This window comes from Lampris incognitus, chromosome 17 (genome assembly GCF_029633865.1).
Source record: "Lampris incognitus isolate fLamInc1 chromosome 17, fLamInc1.hap2, whole genome shotgun sequence".
NCBI classification, from domain to species: domain Eukaryota; kingdom Metazoa; phylum Chordata; class Actinopteri; order Lampriformes; family Lampridae; genus Lampris; species Lampris incognitus.
This window is the reverse complement of record NC_079227.1, coordinates 40,015,905-40,036,828: the sequence shown is the minus strand read 5'-3', so window position 1 is coordinate 40,036,828 and position 20,924 is coordinate 40,015,905. Positions and strand designations below refer to the sequence as shown.

The 20,924-nt window shown below is 42.9% G+C and overlaps 1 protein-coding gene across 1 annotated transcript; it reads left to right on the top strand.

The window, feature by feature from the left end:
• The first annotated feature begins 1,934 nt into the window (after positions 1–1,934).
• On the top strand, positions 1,935–19,694 carry LOC130127222 (H-2 class II histocompatibility antigen, E-S beta chain-like). The gene is made up of 6 exons (XM_056296792.1): positions 1,935–2,034; positions 11,272–11,544; positions 18,279–18,492; positions 19,001–19,068; positions 19,176–19,289; positions 19,669–19,694. Exons 1-6 carry the CDS (start codon positions 1,935–1,937, stop codon positions 19,692–19,694), a joined length of 795 nt encoding a protein of 264 aa, XP_056152767.1.
• Positions 19,695–20,924: the final 1,230 nt, after the last annotated feature.

Here is a 20,924-nt window from a genome sequence, read left to right as displayed (position 1 = left end):
ACCGAGAAATAGAGGCGGACGCCGATGACCGGGAAGGCAGGTCATATTGCTTCAAGATGAAAGAGGACACCAGGCCGGTGAGGCGGACTGTCAACAACAGAGGTTTGATGGTCGACTGTGGCGCGACGTCACACATGATAAATGACTTTACAAAGTCCAAAACAGTCGATAAAGGCTTTAAGCCCAAGAGTCACGTGATTGAACTTGCAGACGGGACAAAGGCTACCGGAGTTGCCAAGGCCAGAGGAGAAGCTGAAGTCACCTTAATTGACAGCGAAGGAAGAAAGGTGACAGCACGACTGAAGAGGGCCCTGTATATCCCGACGTTTCCTCAGGACATTTTTTCCGTTAAAGCAGCCTCAAGTAACGGAGCAGAAATCCACTTCAAGGAAGGTGAAAATTGGATGGGGTATAAAAACGAGGGTACCAAGTTTAACATTGAAGTATTTGGGAAACTGTATTATTTGTCTACAGCTAATAATACTGATGATAATGTTGACGGATACAAAGGATGTCATGATATTGAAACGTGGCACAGAATCCTTGGTCATTGTAACTTAGATGATGTTTCAAGACTAGAAGGTGTAGTTGAAGGAATGATGATTAAGGGGAAACATGACAAATCTAACTTCAACTGTGAAACATGTACACAAGGAAAATGTGTGGAGTCTAGAAATAGACAGGCTGATAGCAAAGCTAAAGGAATACTTGAACTAGTCCATACAGATCTGTGCGGCCCGATCGAGCCTACTGATAAAGATGGGTATAAATACACCATAGCTTTCACAGATGACTATAGCAGTATGACATGGACATATTTCATGAGGTCAAAGAGTGATACAGCTAAGGCTACCGAAAAATTCTTAGCTGACACTGCCTCCTTTGGGCAGGTGAAAACCATTAGGTCTGACAATGGTACCGAGTTCACTGGAGGATGTTTCCAAGATCTGCTGAGAGAAAATAAAATGAGTCACCAAACTAGTGTCCCCTACTCGCCGCATCAGAACGCCACGGCAGAACGAAACTGGACAACATTATTTGACATGGCACGATGTATGCTGCTAGAAAGTAAGATGCCAAAACAGCTATGGAGGTTTGCGGTGCAGACAGCTGCACAGATACGCAACAGGTGCTATTGTAAGCGATTAAAGCAAACCCCATACAGTGCTTTCACAGGGAAAACACCAAATATTTCCCATATGATGGTTTTTGGCACTGAGAGCTATGCCTATAGACAAGACAAAAAGAAACTGGATCCAAGGTGCGAGAAGGGCATTTTCATAGGATATGATAAATACAGCCCTGCATACAATGTATATTATCCGAAAACAGGAAAAGTGTCAAAACATAGATTAGTTAAGTTCATACAGAAGAGCAACAGAGACTGCCAGACACAAACAGGTCCACACAACGATGGAGACAGCTATGAGGATATAGACTCATACGAGCCTGATGTAGTACCAGTTAGGACTGATGAGCAGCCCCAGATTACAGGTACAGGAGGTGAAAGTGGTACACTTTCTAATAACCAGGGGGATAGTGAGGGCAGAAACCGCTACCCAACTAGAGAGAGGAAGACCCCAAAATATCTTGAAGAATACCAGTGTAAAGCAGAATGTACCGACGAGCAAGATGTGGATTATTTTTATAGAGCTGTATTTGGGGTACCAAACACATTCAAGGAGGCCATGAGCTCTAATAAGTCTCAGAAGTGGGCTAACGCAATGGAAGAAGAGATTAACTCTTTAAAAGAGAACGAAACGTTCACATTGACCACACTTCCTAAAGGGAAAACTGTTGTGGGAGGTCGCTGGGTCTTTACGATTAAAGAGAACCATGATGAATCTGAAACATACAAAGCTAGATATGTAGCTAAGGGCTATAGCCAGATAGAGGGGATAGATTGTAAAGAGACATTCTCCCCAACTGCTAACATGACGTCAGTGAGAATTCTGATGCAGATGGCGGCACAAGACGACCTAGTGCTCCATCAGATGGACGTGAAAACGGCGTACCTACATGCCCCGATGGACTGTGAGGTGTATATAGAACAGCCGGAGGGATTCATAGTTGAGTCCAACACTGATGATCGTTTGGTTTGTAAGCTGAACAAGTCGTTGTATGGCCTGAAACAATCAGGGCGCAACTGGAACAAACTCCTACATGATCACCTAGTAGAAAACGGATTTATCCAGAATATGGCCGACGTGTTGACCAAACCACTGACAAAAGCAAAGTTTGAGAAGTTCAGATGTTATTTGTTTGGGGAAACATAGATAACCCAGAAGTATCAGACAACAATAAAGTTGGGGCTTTCCTGAGTTGTTATTCAAGGAATAATGTTACCGTTATGTTATGTTATGTTATGTTATGTTAATTACCGGGATAGGTAATTTATGTTTTAAGGAAGACCTGTTTTTCTTTTCATGTAAGTCTGTAAAGGTGAGCCTGAGTGAGGGTGTTGAACATAATGTGCAGTCTCACATATACAGCCAGTCAGCCACTGTATTATTTACTGCGCTATAAGCAGCTATTTTGGTCCTTGCGGGTATCCATGTGTGTGTGTATGACTTCTGCGCATGTGCACTAAAGTTCTCTTCCTGCCCCACCAAGTACGACTGGACGTCTAAATGCTTGCTCCTGCAGTCTAACTCTACAAAAGTATATTAACATACTAAACAAGTATGTAGCTAGACATCCGTGACATAAATATGAACAATGCAACAGGGACCAGTCGCGTGAAACCAATCTGACGCCAGAGAAGCTTGTCGCGCGAGTGGACCCGTATCTTTCCACTGGGAACCCCGTGGTTTTACCAAGGAGACGTGCGAGACCTCGTCATCAACCGAAAAAAGCGCAGTCTGGTCGGTGTCTAATGCGCACGTGAGGAAACCCCATTCTGATGCCCAATAGAAATGTCGTAACTCATCCCCTGCTCTCGTGTTCCCTGGCTGCGCCAGCGCTGTTCGTAGTTCGAGTCGGATGTGAGGGTGACATGAGCGGTGCAGTGTAGGTTGTCCGCTGTCATGTAGGTCGATGCGCCCCCTGTTGTGGTGTGTGAGCAAGGGAGCAGAGCCACCGTGTGTATTGGGAGGCGGTAGGAGCCCACATGTAGACCCGTAGAGGGAGGGCGGGGTTATGTGTATGTGTAACCCACATGATTACATGTACCGTGACGTATGTAAGTTCCACGAGTAGCCTGTAGGAGGCACACGAGCTACAGAGTTTAAACCATACAAACAACCGTCAACAATAGAGAAGAGAAATACGGATATTTAGAAATACGGACAACTGTGACTATGGATACTTGAATTATTGATATTTGAACTACGGATATTTGAGCTACAGGACATTTGAACTACGACAAAAAAGATCCCTCCCACGAAGCTTCCTTGGTGAGCCGCTAGCCAAAGCTAAAAAGTAAACAGCTTTCTGTGTTCCATGTAATCATAGCCATTTACGTAGGATATCTTGATTTTATCCAAAGACAGATGATCTCCTGTTGAAGGAAGAAGGAAGACTCCTTTCTCTTGTGTTTTGTACGCTGCTGGAATCCTGGTGAGATAAGAGTTTAAAATCTTGAAATCTAAAGACTGACAATTTTCCAATGGTTGCTAAGCTAAGCTAACCCAGCTAAAACGTATATCTATGATCCTTAGCAGTTCCCATGTGATTCAGAGCTTTAAAACCAGTCAGGACACCCGGTCCATAGGGTTTATTTGATGTAGGAATGTTAGACATTTTAATATAATAATATGCTTGTTGTTAAAAAAAACTGTAAGCTCCAGTTGCCACTAGCCACCGAGCCGACTCGGGCTACATGGCATCCATGGAACCCATAGCAGCCAGCTAGACGTGAATTCACGTTGATAGTGCCGCAGCCTGGCTGCGATGACATTGTTTTAACTGTTCTTACAGCGATAGGCTGTTGTCATTCAGCCGCATATTAGTTATATGTAGGAAATGATTTAATTCTGAGAATTGACTCTAGATTTGGGTATTTTTATTTTGTTTGTAATTGTTTGATAGAGATTGCAATTAATAAGGAATCTGTACAATTTTGTGCAGACTGGTTTTTTAGTACCCCGAACAACCCCCCTTGCTACACCGTTTGGAACCCTTGGATACCCCCTTTGGATTGCCCCCATCATCGCCCTGGATTTGGATTCATCATCATCGCCTCTACATTAACTTGCCCCTGTGATTGTGGTAGGATCTGGACATTGCACCTTGCACAGATTGGAAGACTGAATCATTCCCCCTTTTCTTTATTATTTTCTTTGAGTGCACTCATACTTTATTTTGGATTATTTTCTTTAATTTGCTAGTGTAGAATATGGCTGCATAAGTAATGTATTAGAAGGGTATAAAATAGAATATAGATAGATATAGACAATAAATAGAATATTAGGAAGAACTTTTAAAAAGTATAATAGAGTAATATATATATATATATATATATATATATATATATATATATATATATATATACACTACCGTTCAAAAGTTTGGGGTCACCCAAACAATTTTGTGTTTTCCATGAAAAGTCACACTTATTCACCACCATATGTTGTGAAATGAATAGAATATAGAGTCAAGACATTGACAAGGTTAGAAATAATGATTTGTATTTGAAATAAGATTTTTTTTATATCAAACTTTGCTTTCGTCAAAGAATCCTCCATTTGCAGCAATTACAGCATTGCAGACCTTTGGCATTCTAGCTGTTAATTTGTTGAGGTAATCTGGAGAAATTGCACCCCACGCTTCCAGAAGCAGCTCCCACAAGTTGGATTGGTTGGATGGGCACTTCTTGCGTACCATACGGTCAAGCTGCTCCCACAACAGCCCAATGGGGTTCAGATCTGGTGACTGCGCTGGCCACTCCATTACCGATAGAATACCAGCTGCCTGCTTCTGCTCTAAATAGTTCATGCACAATTTGGAGGTGTGTTTAGGGTCATTGTCCTGTTGTAGGATGAAATTGGCTCCAATCAAGCGCTGTCTACTGGGTATGGCATGGCGTTGCAAAATGGAGTGATAGCCTTCCTTATTCAGAATCCCTTTTACCCTGTACAAATCTCCCACCTTACCAGCACCAAAGCAACCCCAGACCATCACATTACCTCCACCATGCTTAACAGATGGCGTCAGGCATTCTTCCAGCATCTTTTCATTTGTTCTGCGTCTCACAAACGTTCTTCTTTGTGATCCAAACACCTCAAACTTGGATTCATCCGTCCACAACACTTTTTTCCAGTCTTCCTCTGTCCAATGTCTGTGTTCTTTTGCCCATCTTAATCTTTTTCTTTTATTGGTCAGTCTCAGATATGGCTTTTTCTTTGCCACTCTGCCCTGAAGCCCAGAATCCCGCAGCCGCCTCTTCACTGTAGATGTTGACACTGGTGTTTTGCGGGTACTATTTAATGAAGATGCCAGTTGGGGACCTGTGAGGCGTCTGTTTCTCAAACTAGAGACTCTAATGTACTTATCTTCTTGCTCAGTTGTGCAACGCGGCCTCCCACTTCTTTTTCTACTCTGGTTAGAGCCTGTTTGTGCTGTCCTCTGAAGGGAGTAGTACACACCGTTGTAGGAAATCTTCAATTTCTTAGCAATTTCTCGCATGGAATAGCCTTCATTTCTAAGAACAAGAATAGACTGTCGAGTTTCAGATGAAAGTTCTCTTTCTCTGGCCATTTTGAGCGTTTAATTGACCCCACAAATGTGATGCTCCAGAAACTCAATCTGCTCAAAGGAAGGTCAGTTTTGTAGCTTCTGTAACGAGCTAAACTGTTTTCAGATGTGTGAACATGATTGCACAAGGGTTTTCTAATCATCAATTAGCCTTCTGAGCCAATGAGCAAACACATTGTACCATTAGAACACTGGAGTGATAGTTGCTTGAAATGGGCCTCTATACACCTATGTAGATATTGCACCAAAAACCAGACATTTGCAGCTAGAATAGTCATTTACCACATTAGCAATGTATAGAGTGTATTTCTTTAAAGTTAAGACTAGTTTAAAGTTATCTTCATTGAAAAGTACAGTGCTTTTCCTTCAAAAATATGGACATTTCAATGTGACCCCAAACTTTTGAACGGTAGTGTATATATATATATATATTATATATATATATATATAACACATCTAATTTAGTATTGCTATTGAAATAACTTTACTTTGAACTGTTGAAATAAATTGTTTTTTTATTGTAAACTATACCCACGAGTGTGTGTGTTGTCTTTGGGGTGAGTAGTAGAATCTGGTCTAGAAAAAAACCTACACCAATCTCCACTGAACTTAGACATTAGACTGTAAACTGTCCCTGCGCAAGCATAGGCCCATTCCCCTGTCGTGCAGGTTACATATGCAGAAAACTATTCGCTGCTGGTAACGAAGTGATGTGCAGCCCTGATGGGGTGGAAACAACAGAGATGCCCAGTTGGATCATGCCATCTCTGCCCAGCTAATTAAATGGGCAGTTATCAGAAATCTAAACAGGCAATTTTGTCGATGAGCTGTCGTCCAGGCAAGCGAGGCGCACAGGGACGGATAATGGTTCCGCGACACACGTACCACTCGCAACAGTGGAGAGGACCGTTTGGCCGCTCCGTGGTACCGTGGACGGGCCATCGGCGGTTCTCACCACCGTTCGTGTGGCTCCCGTGTCCAACAAGAAAGGCAGCTCAGCATTTGCAAGACGCAGGGTTATCATTGGCAGTTTTCGGAAAGCTAGCTCATGAGAGACATGCTGTCCAACTGGGGAAGCTAACAGCAAAGCAGAGTCTTCATTGCTAATCAGTGCATGTGGTTGTGTCTGTGCAGTCATACGACCTGATGTGGCAGCAGATGTGTCCAGGACCCCCTCCTCCTCCTCCCGTGTCGCCTGTCAGTCCGAGCCCCGGTATGAGCCTCCCTGTGGGGCCCGCTGGTTGCGAGGTCCGTTGCTCCGTCCCCTTCCACCCTGTGGTCTGCTCTGACCCCATCCTCGGCCTCTGCCACGCCCTTGGTTGCACCCTCGATGGAGTGGACAGTCTTTAGCCCAGTGACCGGGCTGGCCACATGTGAAGCAGCAGTCCTCACCCAGTTGGGGGCCGCTGGGCTGGACGTGTTGCCACGTGTTCTGACGTCGTGAACGGTCCCCGGGTCTGCCCTGTTGCCCAGGTTGGTGGGGTTGAAGCCGCTGCAGCACCATGGAGGAGAGAGAGAGGCACGATGTTTGTCCTGAGCCTGCCTTGCCTTCTGTTCTTCTGCCTTTTTCTGTATCTGATCGTGACTATGATCAGCATGTCTCAGCAAGTCTTCCAGTCGTCTCTTTCCGTATCCTACGCAGTGTGTTTCTATGGCTTTCCTAACTCCGTCCTGCAGGCCGGCCAGGAAATGGTTGCAGAGGTGAGTTTCCCATGGTCCCCTCACTGGGGACGGGGGAGAGAGAATTGGTGGCGGTTGGGGTGTAGGTGGTGGTCCCAGGATCGGTCTCTTGGCGCCGCGTTGTTGGACGGGTTGCTGGACGCACCTGGAGCCGTCGGAGGGGTTTCCCAGAGACATCGCTGTGAGCTGCGAATATAAGGAAGACAAAGGAGAGAGAGGCTGGCTGCCATGTGAGTATGGTGGAGGGGTGGGTGTCAGAGGTGGATTAGGAGAGGTGTGAGATAGATGGATTAGGAGAGGTGTGAGAGAGAACGGGTCTTTGTCTGAGTCGTCGTTGCGCGTCATAGTCCTCTGTAGCTTTTTTCTTTCCCTCCTTTCAAACTCTTTCTCCCACATTCCCAAAATTCTTTCTTGCTCTGCCATATACTCTAACCATGTTGTAGGAATCTGTTTCCTTTCCAAGACCTTCGCTTTTCCCTTTTCCATGGACTGTCGGACTTTCATTAGTTTATTCTTGCTCAAAGTTCCTTCAACAGGAAACCCATGACCCTGTATCCAGTCTAAAACATGTTTTACTGAGTCTTCACCATATTTCCTTATCATTATCTGATAGATAGGACCCTCCATATCTATCGGGGCCAGTTTACTGCCCTTGTTTCCCTGTTTCTTCTCTTCTAGGTTCACTTAATCCTACCAGGTGACCACTTCTATTAGTGCGAGACCGAGGGTGAACAGCCGCCTAATTGTCAGTGCACGACCTCATCTGGTTTCAATAGTCCGCGTTTTAAATGATCATTTCCTCCTTTAAAGAATCCTGCTTACCCGTGTGATGAATCTCCCCGGGTTTTGCTGAGGGGTCTCAGCGACACCGACCAAACGGACCACCCGCCTCTCCCTTTCTTCTCCTCAAACCTGCTGAGGTTATTGGGAGATGGGTGACTATGTCCTCGTCCCGAGATGACCGGTCAGCCGGTTGTCCGTCTGGCGGGCGACGTGAGATCCCACTTCTGACACTGAATTTGTTGTGGATTTTCCTTTATCCTTAAATGGGCTCTTGCTCCAGCATCCTCTGGGGAGAACAATCACCCCACAAACATTGGAGCAAACAGAGAATCTTTATTGCATCTGCAGATGGAGAGACATAAGGCCACACAGAGGTTGTCTGTGAGGATATGCTCTGCCCTGAGCTGGAGGTAGTGGTTTTTATAGCACAGTCCGTCGCGTCATACCCGATGTTTCCTGCACTAACCAAGGTGTAGTCTGACAAAGCTATGCAGGAAAACATCTGAGTTAATCAGGTTCTGTGCCTGGTGAGTGTCTGTAGGTCCATTACTCTTACCTTTGCTGTCCCAGTGTCTGGGACGCAGCAAAGGGGAAGCAATCATGATGACGTGGCTATGTGACCCCATGGGGGCGCACATAAGAACAATGGGTATGTGTGTCTGCATTGAGTGGGAAGTTTCATACACACAGAGAAGTAGAAAACTACAGAGTACATACGGAGTGCATATGCAGTACATGTTGTACTCCACAACCACCTTGCAGTCTCCAACCCCTTTCAGATCTCGCCTCCTACATCAGATATAGTCCACCTGTGTGCACTTTCCTCCACTCTTGTACGTCACCCTGTGCTCCTCCCTCTTCCTGAAATATGTATTCACCACAGCCACTTCCATCCTTTTCACAAAATCCACCTCCATCTGTCCTTCCACATTCCTCTCCTTCACACCATACCTACCCATCACCTCCTCATCACCTCTGTTCCCTTCACCAACATGCCCACTGACGTCCGCTCCAATCACCACTCCCTCCTCCTTGGGTACCCTCTCCACCACGTCATCCAACTCCCTCCAGAATTCTTCCTTCTCTTCCATCTCACACCCAACTAGCAGGGCTTATGTGCTGATAACATTCATGTTGGTGACGTATGACGTATGACGTAGTAATGCTGTGCAGGATCTAGGGATCCCACACGGCTCCTGTATCAGGTACTGATACCTGCTCACACCGCTGCACGAGGCCCGAGTCCACAACTCACTTCTTAATATCTGTGGTCCTCCACAATCTGCAGGCTCGCGTCCAGCAGCTCCTCGGATCAGATGCAAAGTCCGCTGATCCAGCATCGTCTGGTGCTGGTAGACACGAGGAGTCACGGGTCACTTATTCAGATAAAGTTTTATTTACCCACCTGACACGTCATGTGTCATGTCATGCTGCTCCACCCACCTCTTGTTGCTCCATCCTACATCTGTTCATTGTGTTATTCTAACAACACCACACCTCACACGCCATGTGTCATGTCATGCTGCTCCACCCACCTCTTGTTGCTCCATCCTACATCAGTTCATTGTGTTATTCTAACAACACCACACCTCACACGTCATGTGTCATGTCATGCTGCTCCACCCACCTCTTGTTGCTCCATCCTACATCTGTTCATTGTGTTATTCTAACAACAAGACACCTCACACGTCATATGTCATGTCATGTTGCTCCACCCACCTCTTGTTGCTCCGTCCTACATCTGTTCATTGTGTTATTCTAACATCAAGACACCTCACACGTCATGTGTCATGTCATGTTGCTCCACCCACCTCTTGTTGCTCCATCCTACATGTGTTCATTTTGTTATATTAAACTTACTTAGTGGTGCACACATCTTCATATCTTCTCTCCACGTGCTCCATAGATGAATCCTCTGATGTTACACAATGAAGTGTTGCTGTTGTGCTCACCAGTTGTTTAGTGAACACACACATTCCACACAACAGGTCAACTAAACACATCTTCACTCATATCATGCCCACGTAACACACTGAACATAACAAACTCACCACACCAAACTGACCCAACAACCTGAACACAAGGGGGCGCACATGTACTGGCTGGTCCCACCATTCTGACACACAAGGGCAACACACAAACAACACTCTACCAACTAAACTACAAATAACACAACACAGCACAATTCTTCAACAAGTTAGCATTTAGATAGTAACCAAGGCAACACAACCACAACACAACCTTCTAAACACACACACAACACATCTACATTAAGAATACCCCCCCATGACATGGAGGGTAGTTGGTAGAGTCCAGCGGGCCGCCCTGTATTTAACAGCTGCTCTGTGGAGCGCCCTCTGCTGTTCAGCCTGACAAGAAGTCCTGCAGCAGCGACGCCCCAGCACTGCTGCCTCAACACACAACATTAACACTACGCGAACTACACATGTGGCCCCGAGAGCTGCCATCACACACACACACACACACACACACACACACACACACACACACACACACACACACACACACACACATGTACATGTTGAGTGTGTATTGAGTACATGTTGAGTGTGTATTGTGTACATGTTGAGTGTGTATTGTGTACATGTTGAGTGTCCTGCAGCTAGGGGGCGCTATACTAACAACACATGTCCTCTTGTCATTCTGTCACCGGCCAAAGCTTCTCAGTCCCCGAACAGGCTCGAACCTGTGAGTTTCTGTCCCTTTCCAGCATTAGGCTCTACCCTCTACCTGGTAACAGATGACGTGTGACAGGCCTCTGTGTTTTCTATTGGCTGATGTTGGGAGAGCTAGCCAGCCCAGTGAGGTGATTGGGTGGTGGACTGGTTTATGTCCAGGGGACAGTCCACACCAGTCAGTCTGTAAAGGAGGACAGTTTATTGTGTTCATCAGCAAGACAGACACATGGCTTCATGCTGCCTTGTTGTGTGTTGCTCCCTCCTGGTCGTGGGTTTCTATGGAGCAGGTGAGATAAAATATGTAAATCAGTCTCTGTTGGATGGACTCTGCTGTGTTGTTAGAAAAGAGGTTTTAATTATTGTCTTTAAAACAATTCAACTAAGTAACTTGAACCTGTTTCTCTTTCTGTTCCAGATGCATTTTTGTGGTATGAACTGTCCACATGTGTGTTCACCTCCTCTGAGCGTCCTGACATAGAGTTCATACGCTCTCTGTATTTCAATACGATAGAATTTATGAGGTTTAACAGCACTGCGGGGAAGTGGGTTGGATATGATCATCATGGTATCTATAACGCAGAGCGCCTTAACAACGATCCTGTAGAGATGGCAGAGATGAGATCTCAGAAAGAGAGATTCTGCCAATATGATATAGAGATATGTTACCGAAAAATACTGGATAAGACAGGTGAGCTGCTCTGCTATGATGACTATTACTACTACTGTTACTACTACTATTAGTAGTACTATTATTATGACTATTACTACTACTGTTACTACTACTATTAGTAGTACTGTTATTATGACTATTACTACTACTATTAGTAGTACTATTATTATGACTATTACTACTACTGTTACTACTACTATTAGTAGTACTATTATTATGACTATTACTACTAATGTTACTACTACTATTAGTAGTACTATTATTATGACTATTACTACTACTATTAGTAGTACTATTATTATGACTATTACTACTACTGTTACTACTACTATTACTAGAGCTGTTATTATGACTATTACTACTACTGTTAGCAGTACTATTATTATGAATATTAATATTACTGTTACTACTACTATTAGTAGTACTGTTATTATGACTATTACTACTACTGTTAGCAGTACTATTATTATGAATCTTACTACTACTGTTACTACTACTATTAGTAGTACTATTAATATGACTATTACTACTACTGTTACTACTACTATTAGTAGTACTATTAATATGACTATTACTACTACTGTTAGCAGTACTACTATTATGAGTATTACTGCTACTGTTAGCAGTACTATTATTATGAATATTACTATTACTGTTACTATTACTATTAATATGACTACTACTACTACTACTGTTACTACTACTATTAGTAGTAGTACTATTATTATGAATATTACTTCTACTGTTACTACTACTATTAGTAGTACTATTAATATGGCTATTAATATGACTATTACTATAACTATTAGTAGTACTATTATTATGACCATTACTACTACTGTTAGCAGCACTATTATTATGAATATTACTACTACTGTTGCTAGTACTATTAGTAGTACTATTAATATGACTATTACTACTACTGTAAATACTACTACTAGTAGTACTATTATGACTATTACTACTACTGTTAGCAGTACTATTATTATGACTATTACTACTACTGTTACTACTACTATTAGCAGTACTATTATTATGACTATTACTACTACTGTTATTAATACTATTAGTAGTACTATTATTATTACTACTACAGTTACTACTACTATTAGTAGTACTATTATTATGACTATTACTACTACTGTTATTAGTATTATGAGTAGTACTGTTATTATGACTATTACTACTAATGTTACTACCACTATTAGTAGTACTATTGTTATGACTAATACTAGTGATGTTACTAATACTATTAGTAGTACTGTTATTATGACTATTACTACTACTGTTACCAATACTATTAGTAGTACTATTATTATTGCTACTACTGTTACCAATACTATTAGTAGTACTATGACTATTACTACTAATGTTACTACCACTATTAGTAGTACTATTGTTATGACTATTACTAGTGATGTTACTAATACTATTAGTAGTACTATTATTATCACTACTACTGTTACTACTACTATTAGTAGTACTATTATTATGACTATTACTAGTACTGTTACTAATGCTATTAGTAGTACTATTATGATGACTATGACTACTACTATTACTACTACTATTAGTAGTACTATTATGATGACTATGACTACTACTGTTACTACTACTACTATTAGTAGTACTATTATGATGACTATGACTACTACTGATACTACTAGTATTAGTAGTACTATTATGATGACTATGACTACTACTATTAGTAGTGCTATTATAGTGACTAGGACTACTACTACTATTAGTAGTACTATTATGATGACTATTACTACTACTGTTACTACTACTATTAGTAGTACTATTATGATGACTATGACTACTACTATTAGTAGTGCTATTATAGTGACTATGACTACTACTGTTACTACTACTATTAGTAGTACTATTATGGTGACTATTACTGCTAGTTACTACTACTATTAGTAGTATTATTATCATGCGTGCATGTATCCCTGTGTGTAAGTGAGCGCGCGTGTTTGTGAGTTGTGTGCGCGCGCGCGTCTGCGAGTTGTGTGTATCGGTTTGCGCGCGTGTCTCTGCGCGCGAGTTTTTGTATGCGCGAGTGTGTGTCCGTGTGTATGTGTTTGCGTGTGTGTCTGTGTGCGTGTGTCTGTGTGTGTGTGTGTCTGTCAGTCTCTGTGTGTGTGTGTGTGTGTCTGTGTGTGTGTGTTTGTGCGTGTGTGTGTGCATATGTGCGTGTGTCTGTGTCTGTGTGTGTGTGTGTGTCTGTGTGCGTGTGTGTGTGTGTCTGTATGTGTCTGTTTTTGTGTGTGTGTGTGTGTTTTTTAGTGTGTGTGTGTGTGTGTGTGTCTGTCTGTCTGTGTGCGTCTGTGTGTGTGTGTGTGTGTGTGTGTGTATATTATTGAACAATAGAACATGGTACATAAAACAGGTGTGTAGTATTACGGACACACATCAGGTTCAGTATAATTACACAACTACGTCAGAAGAACACAATCAGGGTGTGAGACAGTCCCCGACATAAAGCAGCGCTGCCAGCAGGTATTAACGGGCCCCAAGCCCCCATGTATGTAAGTCGGGTCTGGCTGTCTGTAGGAGCCTCGCTAGTTGAGCTGTTTGCTTATTAGACGGATGCAAGTCTCAGTCTTAAAGAGCGACGGTGGTCGTAAAGCTGTCCGTCAAGATGGTGTATGAGGATGGTTGTGAACACAGCGCACAACTATTGATCATCTATGACGTCAACAAAGGATTATTGATGAACCCGGAACAGGTTATTAACATCGTGTGGGTTGGGGTTGGAAGAAAAACAACATATGTGTCTAAAAGAATATAATGACATGTAGGGATGAGGTGGGGAAATGAGTAGTATTAGGCTGTACATACTTGTCAACAATGTTGAGTGTTAAGTACTGAGTACTAACAGTGGAAGAGCGTGTAGTATCTGTTTTAGGAGAAGTACAATTCTAGTGTTCCCTCCCATGGACGAGGCAAGTGTGGGGCTGACAGGAGCGAAGAGGTTGTCTTCCACTAACTTCAGAGGGTTTCTTGGCAGCCTTGCAGTGAGTTATTCAGTAAAGTGGGAGAAATGCAGCCTGCTGGAAACCTTGTTCTGAGCTTCAGGGAACTTATTTGTGTTTTAATTAAACCTGCTGAGGTGGGAGTAGGAGGATATAATGAAGCATGAGTATGCTGCATCTGAGTTCAGCATCTATGCAGTGAATGCGTGAAGGCGTCATCAGGAAACTGAGATTAGTTCTTAACAGACGCAGCTAATGGCGGTGTCTGAGCCAGAGATGTGGAAGCAGAGGCTTATCTTACACCTGCTATGGGTCATTCTGTGACTTGTTTGCTGATTCTGAAAGAAATGTGTAGTTATACTCCTGTAGTGCGCTGTGTAGCCGTGTCAAAGGGCAGTAGAGTGGACTTGGGGTGATAATGGTTTGCATTATAAAATGTCCTTTACTGAAGGGTGCTCACAAGAGTACATAGCTGCTAGCTGCAAAGCTTCAGTTTGATCACACTGACAGGCTACAAGTAGTTTGGAAATATAATTTTAGCGCATTTCATGATTTTGCAGCATAGCGCCACCTAGTGGCCAATTAACAGTAAATAATGCACAGAACCTCAGGGCGTCATGACTTATTGGTGGACCAAGTTTCGTGTTAATCGGAGTTGCTGTGAACAAGATCCGCCACCTTGAACCAATAGCATAGCTGCTGCTAAAGAGCTGCATGTTGTCCCTTATACTTTAAACGCTTATAACACAAAAACCGTCGCTGATAAACATCTGAACACATTCACACGTCATGCTGGTAGTGTCACGTGTCCTGTCAAATATTTTGGAATAGTTTGATCAAATATGTGTGAAAATAAAAAATATTAGGTATATTGTACACTGTACAGGCATATATTGTACATTGGTGTGGATGCATGTTTTGACCGATTAGAATGACCTTTGACCCCCTTGATATGTTCATTCTCCTGAATGTCTGTGGCGATGTTGGTAGCAATTGAATGAATCTGTGCAGAAATGTTTATGTTTTATGATTTTTCATATTTTGAAAAATATAGAGTGACGGATTTCTGAATTGACCATATGTTGCAGTGCAGCAAAGTGTTGGCATCACTTACTGGATCTGCTCACAACATCTCAGCTCTGTAGGATGTACAGGGGATTTGGGGGAAATTTTGGGGCATTTTTTAAGTTTCGCAGGTGAAATTAACATTTTTGTCATAAACCACGCCCACTTTTAAAATTATGACTAAATTGCATGTATCAACTCCAGTATGAGCCTAGATTGCGCACCCCAAATTTCATCCAAATCCATGGTGCCAATTATGAGATATAAACTTCTCCAATGTATAGCGCCCCCTACTGGACAAATGAAACGCGCTTCATGGGTTAGGATCTTTTGACAACACGTGACATACGTCTAAAATTTCAAGTTGATATGTCAATGCATTGATGAGTTATGGCACCGTCATGGAAAATCACCGTTTTTCAGTCAAGGTTCATTGATCTGTCAAATCAAAACCGAGCAACGGATCAAAATTATTTCGATAACTTTTTGCCTTGAGTGACTGTAGATGATGTGTGCCACGTTTCGTGTAAATCGATCGCACGGCCTAGGAGGAGTTCGAACAAGTAGTTTTGGCTATTTTCGCAAATTTGCGAAATGAAATTACCGCAGAAATGGGCGTGGCCTAAACCACGTGACTCAGCTATGCTCAGTGAATCTGTGCATGTAAAGGTTTTGCATGTCCGATGTACGGTTTGGGAGTTAAACGCCAAAACGCGTTGACCTTCAAAATAGCGCCACCAACAGGTTGACATGTGTCCTTTTTTTGCATGTGGGGTAAGTGCGAAGTTCTGTACCAGGCCTCCAAAGGGTTTTGTAGAATCTGTTACGCTGTAGGCTGCAGTACCACTTTTACCAACGGAAAAATAAAAATAAAAATCTGAGCAGAAACAAAAGGGGGTCCCAGCCCCTGGGGCTTGGACCCCTAATAAATGGTAACAACATAATACAAACAAAGAACAGACACACAACAAAACAGAAGGGGAGTACACGTGTACACATGTAAAGTAACAGACGGCTGTCAGGACACAAGTGTGGTAGTAGGTCAGCAGCTCATTACTTGTGTTGTTGTTTCAAGGCTGAGAGGTTTAAGGAAAGACTCACTTCTTGGAGACAAGCAGGGATCTTAGGTAGTGATTTACACAACTCCTGTTTGTGAGTACACATGTTGAATCTACAGTAACACAATTAATCAGATGTTGAAGAGCACATCTTCTGGATGAAGATAGCAGCAGATCACGTGTCTCATGTTAAAGGAGGGACAGAGTCACGAGACTCCACACCAGTCCAACACTTATGGGACATTTCACCATCACACAACAAGTGTGAGCGTGTTTGTGTGTTGTGTTACCAGAATCAACGGAATCTAGAACTTCCAGACCTCCTCCTGCTTCACTGCTGGACAGGACACATGTTTTAAGCTGGTGTGGTTTATTCTTCCAAATGACATTTAAGAAAGTTATATTTGCTTCTGTGGCGGTAGAACCATAAACCAATAGAGACACAGATGGACCCACAAAGCGAGACAGGCCCTCTGCTTTGGAGAGGAGAACTCCTCCTAAAATAGAGAAACCCCTTCCAAGACCAATCCTGAAGACAGACTTGGTCTTTTTAATCTGTTGGAGAAATGGAGATGTTGTCTAGCTGTAAGATGTGTAGTTGTATATATTCCCAAATACTTAACGGACTCTTTTACCGGATGTTTCCGACTACACAATCGCTACAATCAGGCACAGACAACATTCCACATGTGCACACATTTAGTCGCAGGTCTGAGGCCCTGGAACACTGGTTACCTGAGGTAACAGAGTTCCTCACGTGCTTCTTGTCCTTCAAAACAAAGTGGTGTCGTCTGCCAGTTGTGAGATTTTTAACTCTCCACCAAAACCCGACATTCCTTCTAAACGTCCATCATTCTCGATATTAACTGATAAGAATTCAGCCCCTCAAATAAATAAGGGAGGAGGAACAGGGCAGCCTTGGCGGAACCCTCTGTTCATCTGGACTCTTTTACAGCTGTTAAAGTTCATCATAACAGAACTATTCATATCTTTTTAAAACATATTGACGATGCCAACAAAGTTATTCCCAAAGCCCAACGCCTCGACGGACTGTAACAGAACCGTGAGTTCAATCGCGTCAAAGGCCTCATAGAAGTCTAGGAACAAAATAAGTGCTTCAGAATTTACTGTATCTGCATAATCCAGCAGATCTAGGATGAGTCTCATGTTACAGTAACGTGCCGGGTTTTCATGAGTCCTGTTTGAGGTCCGGCTATAACAGAGTCTAGTCCTCAATGCGGAGGACTGAACTGAGGCGACTCACCGTAGAAGAGCCGTTTAACATGCTTTATTCCGGCTCTGCTAGGCACTGCCGTAAATCAGTTTATGGTAACTCCTCTGGGGGCCGCTGTCGTAATAATGTAAACTAACCTACGACACATCAGTACAACCGCCAAGGTTGGACTACCCCGGGATTCCAACCCACGACCTTTCTGCTGTGAGGTGACCGCGCTGACCACTGCACCACCATGTGGCCCCAAACATTATATACTCTGAGGATTAGCAATTCTACACATGTAACGTTGATTCAGAAAGTTGATTTCAAGCCCTGATGATGATGATGATGATGATGATGATGATGATGATGATGATGATGATGATGATGATAACGGTAATAATAATAATTGTTATTATTATTCTTTACCAGCAGAGCCCAGTGTGAGACTGACTTCAGTGAGGCCCCATAGTGGCCGACATCCGGCCATGCTGATGTGCAGTGTCTACAACTTCTACCCCAAATACATCAGTGTCACCTGGCTGAGAGACGGACAGCCGGTGACCTCTGACGTCACTTCCACCGATGAGCTGGCAAATGGTGATTGGTACTACCAGATCCACTCCCACCTGGAGTACACGCCCAGGTCAGAACACTTAGACTCAGTACCGAATGGACCGGTCCAAATACATACACAATACTTTAACACTACACACTCACGCGCACACACACACACACACACACACACACACACACACACACACACACGCACACACACACAATGACTAGAAAACAAAGCACAAAGTGATGGTTTAAGGTGGAACGTGTCTCCTCAGTGTCTGCTCTGTAGACACCAGCTGTATGTTTAAGGTGGAACGTGTCTCCTCAGCGTCTGCTCTGTAGACAGCAGCTGTTTATTTAAGGTGGGATGCGTGGCTCTTTACAGGTGAGATCCCAGATGGACGACAGAGTATTTATTGTGTATTAATACCGTGTTTTAAACTGGGCTGATGTTTAGTATCAGACTCGACTAGTTTCTGTGCAGACAGACAGGAAAGTACAAACTTACCTCATCCAATCACATCGTTTCTTATTTATTGATGATATGTTGTTTATTTCCTTTGTTTTCTTCTTCTTCACTTATTTCATCTCAGGTCTGGAGAGAAGATCACCTGCATGGTGGAACACGCCAGTTTCCCCTCTCCTAAGAAAGTGGACTGGAGTGAGTATCTATGTGTGTCTCTGTCCATGGATAGGTGATGAAGACATAGAGAGACAGGTCAACATGCAGATGTGTCGATAGATAGAGACATGTGTCTGTCTCTCCAGATCCCTCCATGTCACAATCAGACAGAAACAAGATCGCCATCGGAGCGTCAGGTCTGCTTCTGGGTTTGATTTTGTCTTTGGCAGGTCTGATCTACTACAAGAGGAAGGCCAGAGGTCAGTAACACTAGATCAGTCCAGACCAGGTTTACACTGGTTCACATCAGTCCACATATACACACTACACTATAATACCACTACACTATAATACCACTACATATACACACTACACTATAATACTACTACATATAAACAGTGCACTCTATATCACTACACTATATCAGTACTTATAGACAGTACACTATACATATAGACAGTACACTATACATATCAGTACACATGTACAGTACACTGTACACATTAGTACTTATAGATAGTTGAAGAAACAATAGTTAAGTTGGGTGTCATCAGTACTTGAAGTGGGCCAGACTTGTTTTGTTGTATTTCAGTCTCTTCACTCTTCACCACTTTTCTTATCGTTGGTCTTTTTTAACAGGGCGTGTTCTGGTTCCAACCAGCTGAAGCAGGAAGTGACGCTTCTTCCTCGTTGGTTTTTTTGGTGGCAGTTCAGTGTGTGTTGCTTTCAGCTGAAGGTTTTCTCCCAGGTTGTCAGTGCTGCCCCCTGCTGGATCTCATTGCCTCCTGCTCGTATTCTTACTAATGCTCTACATATTCTGATGTGACCCAATGCTTCACCTCCTGTAACACAACTTTGTATCAAAATCAACCGACAACATTCCCCTGACCTATATTACAGGAAATCATTGTAATGCTCCTTTTTAAATCACCAGTCGTCTGTTGCTGTTTCTCCAATTCAAATTGTTCTTTCTAAATGTTGCATTGTTCATATTTATGTCACGGATGTGTAGCTACATACTTGTTTGGTATGTTAATATACTTTTGTAGAGTTAGACTGCAGGAGCAAACATTAGACGTCCAGTCGTACTTGGTGGGGCAGGAAGAGAACTTTATTGCACATGCGCAGAAGTCATACACACACACACATATGGATACCCGCAAGGACCAAAATAGCTGCTTATAGCGCAGTAAATAATACAGTGGCTGACTGGCTGTATATGTGAGACTGCACATTATGTTCAACACCCTCACTCAGGCTCACATTTACAGACTTACATGAAAAGAAAAACAGGTCTTCCTTAAAACATAAATTACCTATGCCGGTAATTAACATAACATAACATAACGGTAACATTATTCCTTGAATAACAACTCAGGAAAGCCCCAACTTTATTGTTGTTTGATACTTCTGGGTTATCTATGTTTCCCCAAACAAATAACATCTGAACTTCTCAAACTTTGCTTTTGTCAGTGGTTTGGTCAACACGTCGGCCATCATGTTTTCTGTGGGACAGTATTCACTGGATATTTTACCATCAATATGTGCGGCTCGCACAAAATGATATTTAATATCAACATGTTTGCTCCGTTGCCTACATACTGGATTTTTGGACAGAGCAATCGTCCCCTGATTGTCTTCGAATATTCTCACTGGTGTGTGCTGCCTATCCTTATTCATCCCTTGAAGTAATTGAACAAGATATAGGCTCTCTTGGGCAGTGGCTGCTAGAGCCATGTACTCCGCCTCGCATGTTGACAAAGCCACTGTTGGTTGTTTCCTAGTCTTCCAGGATACAACTGGACCCTCTTTGACCAAGCTAAAACAGTACCCAGTAGTACTCCTCCTGTAATTTTGGTCTGACGCCCAGTCGGCATCACTATAACCCTCTAGTT